General features: G+C 34.5%; 1 protein-coding gene across 4 annotated transcripts; it reads right to left on the bottom strand.

The window, feature by feature from the left end:
* Positions 1-234: 234 nt before the first annotated feature.
* Positions 235-13,471, bottom strand: LOC106079008 (transmembrane protein 104-like). Of its 4 annotated transcripts, none has more exons than XM_056021834.1 (11): positions 13,169-13,471; positions 12,400-12,477; positions 10,203-10,324; positions 9,349-9,436; positions 8,256-8,328; positions 6,657-6,703; positions 5,291-5,321; positions 5,057-5,156; positions 4,676-4,778; positions 3,346-3,439; positions 235-3,118 (listed from the first exon to the last, which is right to left on the bottom strand). In XM_056021834.1, the coding sequence occupies exons 2-11, from the start codon at positions 12,475-12,477 to the stop codon at positions 2,370-2,372; spliced, it is 1,485 nt and encodes a 494-aa protein (XP_055877809.1). In that variant the 5' UTR covers positions 13,169-13,471; the 3' UTR covers positions 235-2,369. The 4 variants fall into 4 exon arrangements, with proteins under 4 accessions (XP_055877809.1, XP_055877808.1, XP_055877807.1 ...); XM_056021833.1 differs by lacking the exon at positions 13,169-13,471 and adding an exon at positions 12,749-13,107; XM_056021832.1 differs by lacking the exon at positions 13,169-13,471 and adding an exon at positions 12,749-13,107 and having other exon boundaries at positions 12,400-12,523.
* Between the last annotated feature and the right edge of the window lie 1,865 nt (positions 13,472-15,336).

A 15,336-nucleotide genomic window follows, 5' to 3' on the forward strand; every position in this document is an offset into this window, starting at 1 on the left:
ATAGGGGCAGTTGACAAGTTTCATTTCTAAATTACAACTTAGCCATGAAATAATCGTCTGTACATGTCAGTGAGGGAAAATATTACACTAAGAAATAAATGTGAGGACATAGAAAACAACACAACTGTTAGGTCTACAATTTTTCTAATCAATGGGAATGCTTGTAACTGAAAAGATTGATTTTTTTTTTTTTCTAATATTAATTTAACACACCACAAAATGAGTACCACAAAGTTTTGTTAAAAACAATTCCTTTTATTCTCTATTTATATATTACACAGTTCAATATACAGTTTCTGAAAGACAAATCATCAATATATTACAAACATTTCAGCAATGGAATAACTCAATGGAATTCTGACTGCACATCCAAGTCGTATAACTAGTGGTTACCGTGTAGTGAAGGGATTCTTTGGTTCCCCCCGAACACTTAGTTTGACACAATGGTGGGAGACAGTTTATGCATAAAATAAGACAACAAGCCAATTGAACAAATTCAATGTTAAAACCTGTATGAACCATGTTGCCATTCCAATATAATATGATGCTGGAAGCAACCTTTGTAAATTACAATAAGTTATGTAACTGAAAAACATGACAGTAAATAAAACACTTAGTTTAATGGGGAAAATCTATGAAATGTTTTACAAATCAAAATGAGTCTTTAAAAAGTTTCACACATTTAAAACATCAGCAATTCAAATTGGGTGTCCCATCATGAGGGATATGTTAAAACGCGCTATCCTCAACTCCACCAATACATCCTTCCATGCGAGTCCAAAAATAAAATTAAAAATACATCTGATCATTTGATATCCATTACAGACAATGTAAGCACCGAGATTTATTGTTGCTTACAGGTAACAAACAATATAATGATAGGAAAAGGACTAACGTTAAAAGAGAATTAATCTGAGTGATCAAATACAGTCAACTAAAGGAGATATGGCCAACAATGAACCATAGTCTTGAAATAATCATTTCTTATGGATTGTATACGTATTAAGTAATAAAGCCATTTAGAAAGCATAAAATCACAAATAAGTCAGCCCTGTACAAGCTCTGTTTAAAGTTAAAATACATTGACATTAAAGTTTGAATGTTTCCTGGCAAGCATTCTGTCTGACAGGAACTAGAGCTTTCAAAAAAAAATAAAACATTTCATTTTGTGTCAATGGATCTAGAAGTATTGTTTATTCAGTTCACATAATAATAATAAAACAAAATTTTTACTGCACCCTGTCTCTCATTAAAAATACCACTCACTTAAACTACTGAGTTATAAACAGTATTGCTACTTGGCAGAGTGGTATGTGGGGACTGTCAAGGTGGACTTGAGTTCAAACATTGTCAGCTGCCATCCTGTTGGAGGCTAGGGCTATGAAGTAATAATCATTTCTGATGAAAATGTTAGAATATTATAAAACAAACAAAACAATAAGGTGGACAACTGGGCCATCCTTCAAACCTATTTAACCATGTAACAATGCATGGAAAGTTCATGTGGACTTATTATGGGAAGAGAGTTAGTGTGCTATAATTGATTAAAACATTCTGCTAGTCTTGAGAGCATAGCATTTCATGGCAAGGCAACTGATAAAAAGAATGAAGTAGATCTAAATCTGGTACATTTCAAACACAGGACTTCTTACACGAAACAAAGTCAAGCCCTTTTTTAAATATATGAGAAATGTATGTTTTGCCTCTGAGTCATCCTTGTCATAAAGTGAGTGTTCACTTGTCCTAAAGTAACTTAAACTAGAGCAGCCATCTTTTCAGCTGACATATTCTAATTTTGCTTTATTGAAAAAAGTCAAGTTTCCCTTTCAGACCTTGTGAAATATAGGACAGATGATGTAAAGGTCATCTGTTTCTGTGGTTCGTGGTTAAGAAGGGCGTCATGTGGCCAGCTCAACGACCAACCGCCTTTACTTTCCTCCAACTAATGTCACGTATCCATTAAAGCTAGATGGACTGAGAGGTACCCTGAAGGTCCCAAAAATAAAAATACCAGAAGCCAAGTGCTTTACCACTCAGCCACTGCGGCTCCAACTTTATTAAAGGTCAACATATTTCAAATAAGTAAAAAACAATATTTGCTAATCTATCTAAACAGTTCAGTGAAACTGATGTATGTAGTAGAGCAGCTGGTTGTACTAACATTTCAACCAGCCAAAATGTGTACGAGTTGAGCAATAAAAACAACTTAAAAACATTGCAACAAAAAAAACTTAGAAGCATTGCATTGAAAGCATATAACAAATACCGGTATCCATTTGAACAAGACAAGTGAAGATGCATCACTTCCTGTTTTGATGTAGACATTTTCTGATTTACAAATAGATCAAGCTTAAAATGAGGTAAAAGTCTTAAGAATAGCTAATAATGTAGTTGGTTGTTACAAATGCTACACAAATAAGCGCCCATATTACTGTGATGATAACCCATGACTTGTGGGAGAAAGGCGACTGGTGCAGATAGCCGCCACCTATAGCTAATATGTCTTTGCGTGCCAGGTAGACAAGAAATGCAGGTATGACGTACTGAATCCCAGCACCAGCGTAGGAACCGGTGAAGCCCACAAGGTACTGGAGCTGATTGGTGGTCATTGAAACGATCAGCGGTGGAATGATGGCCAACAGGGGGCAGATAATTTTGGAGACATACCCATGGACGGCGCCAAAATACGAGGTAATCATGGCAATGAGGTTGTTGCGTAGAGTGATGGCGATGATGGGGAAGCTGGTAGATATGGTGAACACTGGAAACAACGCCAAGAAATACTGGATTGGGACGATGTCAGTTAAAGAAGTGGAGCTTCTGGGTTTGAAGTTCAAAGTGTAGAGGTCCTCGATATCCTCTAAAGCGAAAATGGCGGTGAAATTCAGAATAAGATAAAACACTAATATCACAGCGTAGTCTCCGGCCAGCACTGGCATGATGTGTCTCTTGTTCTTGATGGGGGTCACAAGAGATGGTAAGGAGTGGTGGCACATAAAGCTGTACACACACACACCAAACAGGTTGGGAACGCCAGCGATTCTGGCCACTGCAGGAGTGCTTTGGCCTTTACCTTGAGCCAACCAGATGGAGGCCAGAATGATCATCATTAGGAATGCTGGGAAACAAATGAATATTTAAATTTATGTATTATGAATAATTAAACAAACAGGTCTTTTTAGAATGAAGTTAAGCTTTGCTTTATGAAAACTTAGTTTAAAACTTAATTAGTTCTCTTCCATACAACGCAATTTTAAAACCCTTTATATTATTTACCTACATGGCCACACTAATTAAGAGTGTGTATGACCACTTGACTGTTTCTCCAGGCCACATTGCACTTACCTATCCACCTAGCAAGTGAAGTCATAATTTGCAAATACTTTGTCTTCTGAACATTGAAGAATGTAAATGGTCCAAGGAGAAGGATAAAACAAGCCTAAACAAGCAAAATAATAAAAAAAATCTTAACTAATAGGAATAACTCCACATTTAAATATGTATCTCAATACTGTAAGAACTATTTCCCTTTTCAATATCAAACAAAATTAATTAATTACAGCTATTTAATGAATTATTTGTTTGTTTTTTTTATTGATATATGTCCAATAAATAATTGTGCAAAGTTTCATCTTGATCTGAGAATGGAAGGGGGAGAAATAAGGTCTTCAAAAAATGTGTAGCAAGACAGCTTTTTAAAAATTTATGGAACAAATATTTCTATAAATATCTTCAAATTTATGGGGAAAGGAGCAATATAATAAAAAATAAATGCCTTAGGCTGTATAACAGGAGTCAATGCCTTAGGCTGTACAACAGGAGTTAATGCCTAAGTCTATAAATCAGGAGTTGCTCTCAAAGACTGAACTATAGATGTTATAATCCAAAGCATGTGTGGAATGGTGTGAATGAAATACTGCAGTGGTTTCATTGTAAGAACAAATATTTAGCAGGCAAAAGAGAATGAAAGCTTTATGGGTTATTTTTTATATGTACAGAAAGGGCCAATCCCCAAGGTAATGGTCTCATAAACCTATGGTCAGCGTCCATCTCCGTGGATCTCAATAACGAAATGTTAATCTTATGTAATTCTAGTTTTATTTTTGATATTGCGACAAAATTAAAAATCATGAGTTAGAGGGACAACTTCCAACTGAATCGATGATGTATTAGTGTTTAGTGTTGACCTGTGCCAGAGACTATGTTATGATACTGACTTATCTGGGCTACTTGTAAAATGGCTTCAAACGAAACTGTCATTGAATGAACTATAATCAGAAAGTGGCAGGAGAGAAGAGACTTCAAAGACTTTCATCAATATGACTTTAGTCTAAGACCATCTCAGATTATTTGGAAATAAATTAAAAGTAACCCTTTCAGACCTTGCAGGAAAGCTCATCTGTTTCTACGGCTGGTCAATGAGGGTGTCATGTGACTAACACAACAACCAACCACCTTTGGTCCCCAGCACAGCTTATGTTTGGTATCTAAAAGAGTTAGGTAGACTTAAGGAGCGTCCTTAAACTCCTGACTAAAAAATCTGAGTCTTCATCAGAATTCGAACTCAAACAGACCCCTTCAAAATCCAAGCGTTTTACCACAAAACCATCATGCCCACCAGATTATTTATAATAACTGTAAAACTTTTCAAAACTAGAGTAGAGTCTATTATTACCACAAATATTCTGTAAGCATCCATCCTGCTGACATTGGGACTACTCGGCCAACAAGGATCACTGTCTGTCAAATTCTGGGATGTATAGTTGAGTTCAAAGGTGCTGTGAGAACAAAATTTGAAATAAAAATCAACTTCAAGAATAGAATAAATGTCTTTTAGTACATCAATTATTAGAGAGCTGTTCATCAGTTCACAGAAAGGCTGCGGGACCCACATTTGAGACCAAAGGAAAGCCATTATTGAAGACTGGAGCAGAAGACGGGAGAAAATTAAATAGATTGCCAGTGGACAGCGGTTTCGGAAAGTTTTTTCCAACTCTTTTAAAGAATGTGTTTTTCTATTATATACTACTTGATGGTGGAAAATAAAAGTACATACCAAGCCACATCACGTAATGTCTTGGGCACAGCGGCAGCATATATAGCCAGATCTCCATAGAGATAAATAATTATACACAAGTGGAACAGTAAAAGACCAACTGTAAGAGACAATGTAACATAATTTTTAATAAGTTCATGGAGCCTTCATTCAAGAAGATGGTGGGTTTAAAGCCTAACTTTAAATCTAAAAACTAACAATATCAACAAATTTATATAAAGCAATAGTAAATACCTTTATTGAAATACATGGAAGCCATTGTACCCTGAAATGATGACAAAAATTAAAGAAAAATAATTAATTTTGTTTACTATGTCAATATGAATTTTTTTAAATGGATTATGAAATTTTTTTATAGGAGGGTGTGATAGGGAAAGAAACTTTTCAGCAAGCTGGGTTTTGGGGAAATAACAGTGTGGACTAGTGATACGTTCAAGTTTCATAGGACAGTGATATGTACATGTTTCGTAGGACTAGTGATACGTTCATGTTTCATAGGAATAGTGATACATTTCATAGGATTTTGTAAGATGAATGAAGTTTGAAGTGCTGAAACAAATGAAGAATAACATTAACATATGAGATCAGCACTAGGGTACAATAATTACTCAAGTAGAAAGTGAAGAAAATATAGTTCATTAATCTGATGAAACATTAACGGACCTAGATAGTCAAGTCAGATTCTAGCCTGGTCCTTGGTTTGCAAGATAAATCTTGGAGATTCATGGTTTGAGTTCTTAGAGTTAATCTATATTTAACCACATTTTCTTTGCTTCTTTCAATAACTATTGCAGCCTGTGTTAATGTCATGTTTTTCATCAAGAGATTTTGATCACCATTAATCATCATTGAAAAATAAACCCTCGCTAGGCTCAGTTGGTGGCTACTTTTAAAGTCCTGTTCGCAATCAAAACATGTCATTTCCAGTCTACATTTTACATCATACAAATCTTAGTTTTAGCTCATAAAAATTTCTTGACTAATTTCAAAAGACTTGAATATTCCATTTTGCAACATAGAATTTAGAGTGCAGCTTGAATCTGTCTTTATCAATTTTGAAGGCTAGATGTACAGCAAACTGACAAACCAAATGGTATTAGCAAACACAAAAATGTAATCAAAACGACATCACATTTTTGTGTGGGCAACAATGTTCCAACCATAGTCAGCAGCCTGGCTATCATCTTGTCCTCCACCAGGTGAGCCAGGTGAATTTGTTTCACTAAAATATGACTTTAGGTCGGGTTGCTGTGTGAAATCAGCAAATAGGTAGTTTAGAACTAGTCATGAAATCAACTTCCGACAGTTTTCTTCTTTATCTGTCTTTTTTTTTTTTTGTAACTAAGTTATAATTTGAAATTGCAGCATAAAATCCGAAAGGGAGTTTAAAAATAGACATAATTCACCTGTTAACATGAACATTATGTTAAACATTATGTTTAAAAATAGACATAATTCACCTGTTAACATGAACATTATGTTAAACATCTGTTTTTTTCACTATATAATATAAATATATTTTTAAAAACTTCATTTGATACCAAAAAATAAAATTACTTATGAAGTTTACAAAATTTGAATAAAAAAAATTTTTTCTCACCATTTCTACTCTCTCAGTTATTTCAAAGCTTGGTTTCACTTCAGAGTCTGTCAATAAATTGGCAATATATAGAATCATTTGTTTAATCATATATAATAATAATAATAATTTTATTTATAAAGCGTTGTTAACAAACAAAATGTAGGCTCAAGGCGCTGTAATAACATTACAAACACGACAACTAAAATGACAATTAATCTAAAAATGTTTTAAACAGATAGGTCTTAATGTTCTTCTTAAAAGTGGTGCAGCATGTTGTCTGTCTGAGATCAATGGGGAGTGCAATCAATCGAAATACTTTTCAGTTTTGTTTTTTTTTCTATGGAAATCTTTCTTTAGAATGAGTGATGGTTGTTAAAAGTTATTCAGCTTTAATAGTTGATTTCTCATTAATTTAGAAATTCTTCAAAGCCAACTAATGAACAACTTGGTAATTAAATTAAAAATGTTGAATTGGTTTCACTAATAAACCAGCATCCTAATGTAAAGCCTAGTAGGCAAAAGAGAAACAAAATTCTACCCAGAAACACCTAGAGAAAGAACTTGAGAAACATCAGAATGATATGCTTATCAAGATTTTATAGGTGGCACATGCCCATGAACTATTGACATTGGTGGTCTATGCCCAGGAATTATTGACATTTGTGGTATATGCCCAGAAACTATTGACATTGGTGGTCTGTGCCCAGAAACTATTGACATTGGTGGTCTATGCCCAGGAGCTATTGACATTGGTGGTCTATGCCCAGAAACTATTGACATTTGTGGTATATGCCCAGAAACTATTAACATTGGTGGTATATGCCCAGAAACTATTGACATTGGTGGTATATGCCCAGAAACTATTGACATTGGTGGTATATGCCCAGAAACTATTGACATTGGTGGTATATGCCCAGAAACTATTGACATTGGTGGTATATGCCCAGAAACTATTGACATTGGTGGTATATGCCCAGAAACTATTGACATTGGTGGTATATGCCCAGAAACTATTGACATTTGTGGTATATGCCCAGAAACTATTGACATTGGTGGTCTATGCCCATGAGCTATTGACATTGGTGGTCTATGCCCAGAAACTATTGACATTTGTGGTATATGCCCAGAAACTATTGACATTGGTGGTATATGCCCAGAAACTATTGACATTGGTGGTATATGCCCAGAAACTATTGACATTGGTGGTATATGCCCAGAAACTATTGACATTTGTGGTATATGCCCAGAAACTATTGACATTGGTGGTCTATGCCCAGGAGCTATTGACATTGGTGGTCTATGCCCAGAAACTATTGACATTTGTGGTATATGCCCAGAAACTATTGACATTGGTGGTCTATGCCCAGAAACTATTGACATTGGTGGTCTATGCCCATGAGCTATTGACATTGGTGGTCTATGCCCAGAAACTATTGACATTGGTGGTCTATGCCCAGGAGCTATTGACATTGGTGGTCTATGCCCAGGAACTATTGACATTGCTGGTCTATGTCCAGGAACTATTGACATTGGTGGTCTATTGACAAACATAAGTAAGTTATTTATAAAAATAGGTACAAAAATTATACGACATATGTCTTAGTAAATAATACTCACAACTATATTTGGGCTTGGGAATCAAAGGCTGAGTCTCGTCTGTGTTGAGTGATGTATCCAATGAATTACGCTTCTGTCATTAAAGAATTAATTAGCCAAAATGTGTCAACATTCTACATATCTGAACATTTTAACACAAAAAGTGTTCAGGTTTTCAGCTAATGCATTTACAGTTGTTTGATAAATCATAAAGACCATCTCATCTCATAAGCAACTTCACAACCCATGAAATGCTTATACTGGCATGTATCTCTAATAGCCAATGGCAAGCAGTCCAGCTCCTAGCCTTCACGTGTGGCTCAGATATTGGCTCCAGACAAAACTGTTAACACTGACAGAAGATAGGGTGAATGTGAGTACCGCAAAGTAAACCAAAAAGGTTCAGACATAAGGTGTTTGTTAGCCTTGGTTGGCTACACACCTAGGAGAAGGAAAAACTGAAACCAAATGTCCACTGCCTTGCGGCTAAACCAGAACACAGGAAAGGCTTTGGGAGTCAACCCTGAGAAAAAAATCAGAAGCCAACGACCCTTAGACAGCTTGTAACTCAGTGCGCTACAATCCAGCAGACCCTGCAATACTACTAATCCCAACAGCTTAGTGGAGAGGGGGGAATTTCTTTGTGGGCGGCAATGTTCTGACCAAAGTCAACCCAGGCTCACATATCACCCTCCACCAAGCCAATGCAGACTGTTAGAGCATTATGATAACTAAGTTTATTGGGTTTTTTTAATTTTCTTGTTTAAAAAATGTGCTACTCAAATAGCAAATGATTAGTTTAAGTTATTAGAATGCGTGTACAGAAAAGAACAATTGTAGTCACCCTTACTTTCAAACTGATCTTACAGTGTGCAAACAAAGCAGATTTAATAATTTTAATAATTAAAAATCACTCAATGCATCAAAATAATTCTGTTCGTAGTAAACTAATTTATTAATATAAATAATTTATATAAATAAAAAGTAAATATGCTACAAAACCAAAATTATTAGGTTTCAAGTATCTTCGTCAAAGTTTCATGGGACTAGTCTGTCCCTAATTGTGGCTGTTAATTAAAAACTTTTTTTTTTATACCTGTTTGCTGAAACTTACCCCTGAAGTTGCAGAAACAATGTCATAAAATCTAATTTTTGCATTTGATATTGCCATAGCTTCTATCATGAATGTCAGTGTTAAATAGCTGTAGACAAAAAAGTATGAAAATAGAATCAATTTTATATTTGCATTATTTAATTGTTATATACAGAATTCATTTTAAAAAACTTATTATCATAAATTGTTTTCCTTTAAAACGAATCACTATATATATAAAAAATATACAAAATTCATTTTAAAAAACTTATTATCATAAATTGTTTTCCTTTAAAACGAATCACTATATATATAAAAAATATACAAAATTCATTTTAAAAAACCTATTATCATAAATTGTTTTCCTTTAAAACGAATCACTATTTATATAAAAAATATACAAAATTCATTTTAAAAAACTTATTATCATAAATTGTTTTCCTTTAAAACGAATCACTAAGTTATTTTTAAAAAATAATTTAAAATAATACAAAATGTGGATAAAAGATTTTTCAAAACTACAAATCATAGGAAAAAAAATGTTCAAAGGAAGGTAGCCACACAGAATTAATTTAACAATGCCCCATCAATCCACCCTAAGGCGCTACAGCCCATGGAGTTTAATATATTGTTCTTCAGCCTGATTTTCTCGTCATTAGAACATACTTGGTTTTGTTTTCATTTATTTCAAGTCCTGCTGGTCAAGATGCTTCTTTTAGTTGTGTAAAAGGACATAGTGTAAAAGGACAATGTCCCATAGGTTTGTGTTTATAAGATGTTTAGATCAAAGAATATCTGTTTAATATCCCAAAATCATATTGAAAAATGAAAGAGATTTTTTTTTTCTGAATTTTATCTAATTGTATAACTCTTACCTCATAAAAGCTAATACTATAACTATTATTAAACTGAGAAGCCATCCTGCCTCTCTAAAAGCTGCTGGCATGGTTAATGCCCCAGTTCCAACAATCAAATTGAAAACATACACAAATCCAACCTGAAACAGCAAGATCACTTTCACTCATTGACAGAGAAATCCTAACTAAAATTATAAATAATTAACTTAATTTTGTTTAAAGCAATGATGATAATTTATTTCTACTTATTATTTATTTAGTTATTTTATTTCAAGTCATTTATAACTAAACTTAACAAATTTACTTATAACCTTTTTGATTTGTGTTTTAAAAATTTATTTTAAGGCTATTTGTCTAATGGCAATGTTATATTTTCTTTCTAATCAATTCATCATTGTCTGAAGCTGGTGGATACATAGCTATGTGTAAAGAACTGATTGTCTGCCACAAGAATTGTCATATACAGGGAGCTGTAGATTTGGGAGCATGGTGGTTGATGGGTTAAGCACTTTGCTTCCAAACCTGGGGTCCTGGGTTCGAATCTCAGTGAAGACTGGGATTTTGAATTCAGGATTTTTAAGGCACCCCTGAGATCACCAAATTCTAATGGGTACCTGACTTTTGTTGGGGAAAGTAAAGTCGGTTGGTCACTGTCCTGACCACATGACACCCTGTTCATTTACCGTTGGTCCAAGAAACGGATGACCATAACATCATCTGCCCTATAGATCACAGGGTCTAAAAGGGGAACTTTACCTTCACTTTACTGTAGATTGGGTATTTTTGTAGGTCTTCTGGGGTCTATACCACATTAACTTTTGGTACTGTCTAACTAACAAAGGTTGCTGGGGACTTGATGGCCACATTGGTCGCTTGTTAAATGTTTTACATGTTTCAGAAGTTCCTTCAAAGTTGATAATCTGCTTCGTAGTCCAAACCTCACCAAGGATGACGCGGGATGGCAGTCCAGAACAACAGTCCAGCATGTATACCGCATGACTAGGCAGCCACTTCTTGGATGACAAAGTGTTGACTGACTTCATCACTGCCTGTCATATTTTTTTCTTGTGTCTTTATTTTCTTTGTCTTCATCTTATGCTGTTGTATTTTCTAGAGCTGCTGATCTCAAGCTTTATATCAACAAATCTCTTTCTTTGATCCCAACATGAACTAATATCAATTAAAATGGTTGCCTGGTTGTGTGATATGTGCCCTGGTCTGTCATCTCAATGGTCCCGGGTTTGAACCTTTCCTGCAGGAGATTTGGGCTAGAATGTAATACATCTTCTATTCTAAATGGACATCAAAAACGTATTGTAATAACTTAAGGGAGGCAACTCAACGATATATATTTAAATGGGAGCCTCTTCATTCTTCTTCTTCTAGCCAGCTTTATTGCTGCTGAGCTGTCAGCTCTTTTGCAGACTATGCCAAGGAAAAATAGTGTGCTGTTTCTTCAGTTGTTCAGCACTGCCGTACAGGGTGTTGGTTATGTTGGGCTGTAGTGGAAGTAGGGTCTGCCTAAGGTGGATTAGATAGGGGCATTCAAAGAGGATATGGTTTACGGTTTCATAAGGGTGGGAGCATTGTCTATAAAGGGGGAGTTGTGTGGAATTTATTTTGTTCAGATGGTGTGTGTCCTATTCTTAGTTGGAAAATTGTAGATTGTAGATACGTCAGTATTGGAGCAAATTGCCAAGACCAAAAAGTTCTCTAAAATGGGATTATATATAAAAAAAAAGTCTGAGGAAACACCCAGCCTACACTAAATGCCAAGGGGCCTCTTCATAAGTTCTAGACTCAGGCAGACCCTCATCTTCTTCCTAATGTAAACATGCTTCCCCATCTAGTCTCTAACAGTGCACACCTTCTGCACTAGCTTGGATGGCAGTGTGCATGGCAGGGTTATAACAATATAACTTTTTTTTTAAATACATGACATTTATGGTTAAAGTTAGCAACACAATATCATCTATAAATTGTAAACTAAAGTGCTTTACACACTTTAGTAAAATCTTATGATTTCTTATTCAAATATAGTTCTAGATTAGACTGACTAGTTGTTGTTGTTGTTGTTTTTTTCAAAGAAAAGAACTAGATTTAGATCTAGATAACTAGATTCTTAATCTAGTAATACTAGACTAGTACAATGAATAAGTTGACTAATTTATAAGTAAGTAAGTCACTTAAGTATAATAATTTATATGTGACTCACCAGTCGTGAGTAGCCATTGCCAGAGTCTGTGAGAGCTTGGGTGCCTCCATGCTCATTTCTTTCTATTGCCATCATCATCTAAATAAAAGAAGTCGAGTTCCAATCGTCACGTGAATCACCTGTCCTGTATAAAATACAGACAGTATTACTATGACTTTTACTAGACTACTTTTAGTTTTAGTTACCTAGATTTAGATCTATCTAATTCTAGTTACACTAGTAATGACTAGTATATCAAATCAAACTAGATCTAGAATAATCTAGATCTAATAAAATCTAATTAACTTTATTAACTCTCACTTGATAGTCACAACATTATTCTATATAGTATATACTAAAATATACTTACATAGATAGATTTAGATGTCTAGACCTAGATTATAGATTAGAATAGATGTCCTGTAAATGTTTGACACCATTTTCGACCAACATTGTTTGGCACGATTGGCCTAATTATTTCGCAAAGTAATCGATTATAATGAATGATTATTTATGTACAGACTATAGATCTAGATATCAACATTAAAGAAGTTGTTTTAAATTACATTAGCTTTTATTGAAAATGTAGAATATATATCTAAACATATATGAGAAAGAATAGTCATTAGAAGACTTTCTTCATTTTTTTTTAATTAATATTTGTAAGTAGACTCTCAATATCTAGACTAAGTGGTTGTCATCTTTTATCGACCATAATAGTCTTGTACTCGTTAAAACAAGTATAGAATCACATGATTTGATCATGTGACAAGATCTTAAAAAGACACACCTTCGGCTTATTCTTTCTTTCCCCATTATTCTTGGAAATAAATGTCACGAAAGTGACGTGAGACGTTCAGGACATAGATCTAGTGGTTTGGTGTTGTCATTATGAGATAGCCAACGTATAAAAGTTTAGATCTGAATCATGAATGATTTTTGAACCAAGACGCTGATTTATAAGATCTTGCTACAAAACATATTGTTGGCCTCCTTCGGTGGTAACGAGTATGGTTCATGTCGTAGAACACATGTGTTCTTTCAAAGGTTCCGGTTGAAAATTTAAGGGTGTCATTTAATTTGATCATGTTATGAGCAAGGCCATGTTAATTGTAACAATGTGACCTACTAATTTTAATGGCGGATCTTTATCAACAGAAACGGGTTAGGTAGATAAGCCGTGTCTTTTTCTCTTTCGATTGGAATAGCTCATAGATCTACATGCCACTGCCAGGTTTGCTTTTAATGGAACAATCGAAAGAAGGATAAATAGACCACTGATTGTTATAATTAACTGCATGTCAATATGTGCAGAGAAATTAACATTGCCATTGATTAGAACGATGCTTACCAGCACCAGAATCAGGGGGTTCTCAACCTGTAGGTCGCGACCCCCTTGGGGGTCGATTGACGAATTGCCAGGGGTCGCCTAAGACCATCGAAAATATGGATTGTTATTGTCTACTCTTCTATTGCTGTTTGTGTGTGTATTTTTTTTTTGGGGGGGGGGGAGGGGTCGCGGCAGAGTGGGGAAATATAAAAAGGGGTCGCCGAGGTTAAAAGGTTGAGAATCGCTGTATTAGATCTATAATAAATAGGCCTATTTCGCTATTAGGCCTACTCGGATTCGAATTCTTGTGAAGACTGGGATTTTTAATTTCAGGATTTGTAGGGCGCCTCTGAGTCCACCCAGCTCTGATGGATACCTGACATTATTTGGGGGAAAAGTAAAGGCGGTTGGTCTTTGTGCTGGCCACATGAAACCCTCGTCAACCGTGGGCCACAGAAACAGATGGTCTGAAAAGGGAACTTTACTTTAAGAAGGCCTACTTGGAAAAAATAAAATTTAAAAAAAAAAAGCTATTCGAAATAAACTTGTGGACTTGTGTATTTTTGTATTAGTAGGCAGATGACTTTATGCTAAAAACAAAAACCTTTTTGCAAGCATCATCGATAAAACCATATTACTATAGATTGCATATAGGGCTCAGTTTGTTACAATATAGCTTATCTACGCTAAGACTGTACAATACATAAATACGAATCGTGTGACTATATCCAATAGTGGCTAAATTTCACTGCTGCCAAAGTAGGCTCCAAGAAAAAAGAGGAAAAAAGTTTATTTTTAGAAATGTACCTATTTCATTGAAAACACTGCTTTAATTGGCTTCTAGCTATACCATCATTTGCTCTGGTATTTTCATTGTGTTTGTGTGTGTGTTTCTTTGTTGCTGTTGTTGTTTTTGGCCGGGGCGTGTTTATAGTGATGGGCAAAAGTTAACTAAAAAGTTAGAAGTTTTAGTTTAACTAAAAAAAAAATTAGTTAAGACCATTGTTTAACTAGAAAAAAAAAGTTTAGTTAAAATCGTAGTTTAATTTTTTTTTTTTTTAGTTACTAACTAAAAAGTTTAATTAAAATTTGTACAACTTTTCAACATGTGGTCAGGGTTAAAACACACATCCTTGTTTTCGGGTCATGTGATATCAATAACTTTGATTATCAAAAAAAATGATGCAGTTAACAACTATTTAGTCAGTCTGCATTTGAAGAGGGTAAAGTAAGATGCTGGTAGAAATCATCTGATTAAATATTTGCAACTGAAAGTAGCAGTATAATAAAATGTTGTTAAACATTTTTTGCTAAAAGCTTCTTTGCAATATTATGAATGGGATTGTTCCGATTTTTTTTTTTGAGCCACGTGGTGGTGTTTAATTTCTGTTTCTAGTGGGAATCTGATTAGTGAGTTAGGTCAATATTTAGTGGTTTTAATCAATTCATTTGTGGCAAACAATAATTTATGAACATCAAGTACGCTCTTTTTATAGTCTTAAGACTTATTATTGAGATCTAAGAATTGACAGTTAGGCCTATATAGATCTTAAAGCATTGGGATAACCAACTCTATAAAAATAAAAAAAATCTTAATCCACACCCTCTCTTGACCATAAAGTAAATAG

The sequence above is a fragment of the Biomphalaria glabrata genome, chromosome 2, assembly GCF_947242115.1.
Source record: "Biomphalaria glabrata chromosome 2, xgBioGlab47.1, whole genome shotgun sequence".
NCBI lineage: Eukaryota > Metazoa > Mollusca > Gastropoda > Planorbidae > Biomphalaria > Biomphalaria glabrata.

Bases quoted from the DNA above. Each gene is read 5' to 3' on its own strand.
- LOC106079008 (XM_056021831.1), bottom strand. From the start codon at position 13,004: ATGACTATTCTTTCTCATATATGTTTAGATATATATTCTACATTTTCA. The intron at 12,478-12,944 runs GTAATTTAAAAC...TCTTTTATTTAG, and splicing joins CATTTTCAATAAAAGCTAAT to ATGATGATGGCAATAGAAAG. The intron at 5,157-5,290 runs GTATTTACTATT...TGTCTCTTACAG, and splicing joins TTCCATGTATTTCAATAAAG to TTGGTCTTTTACTGTTCCAC.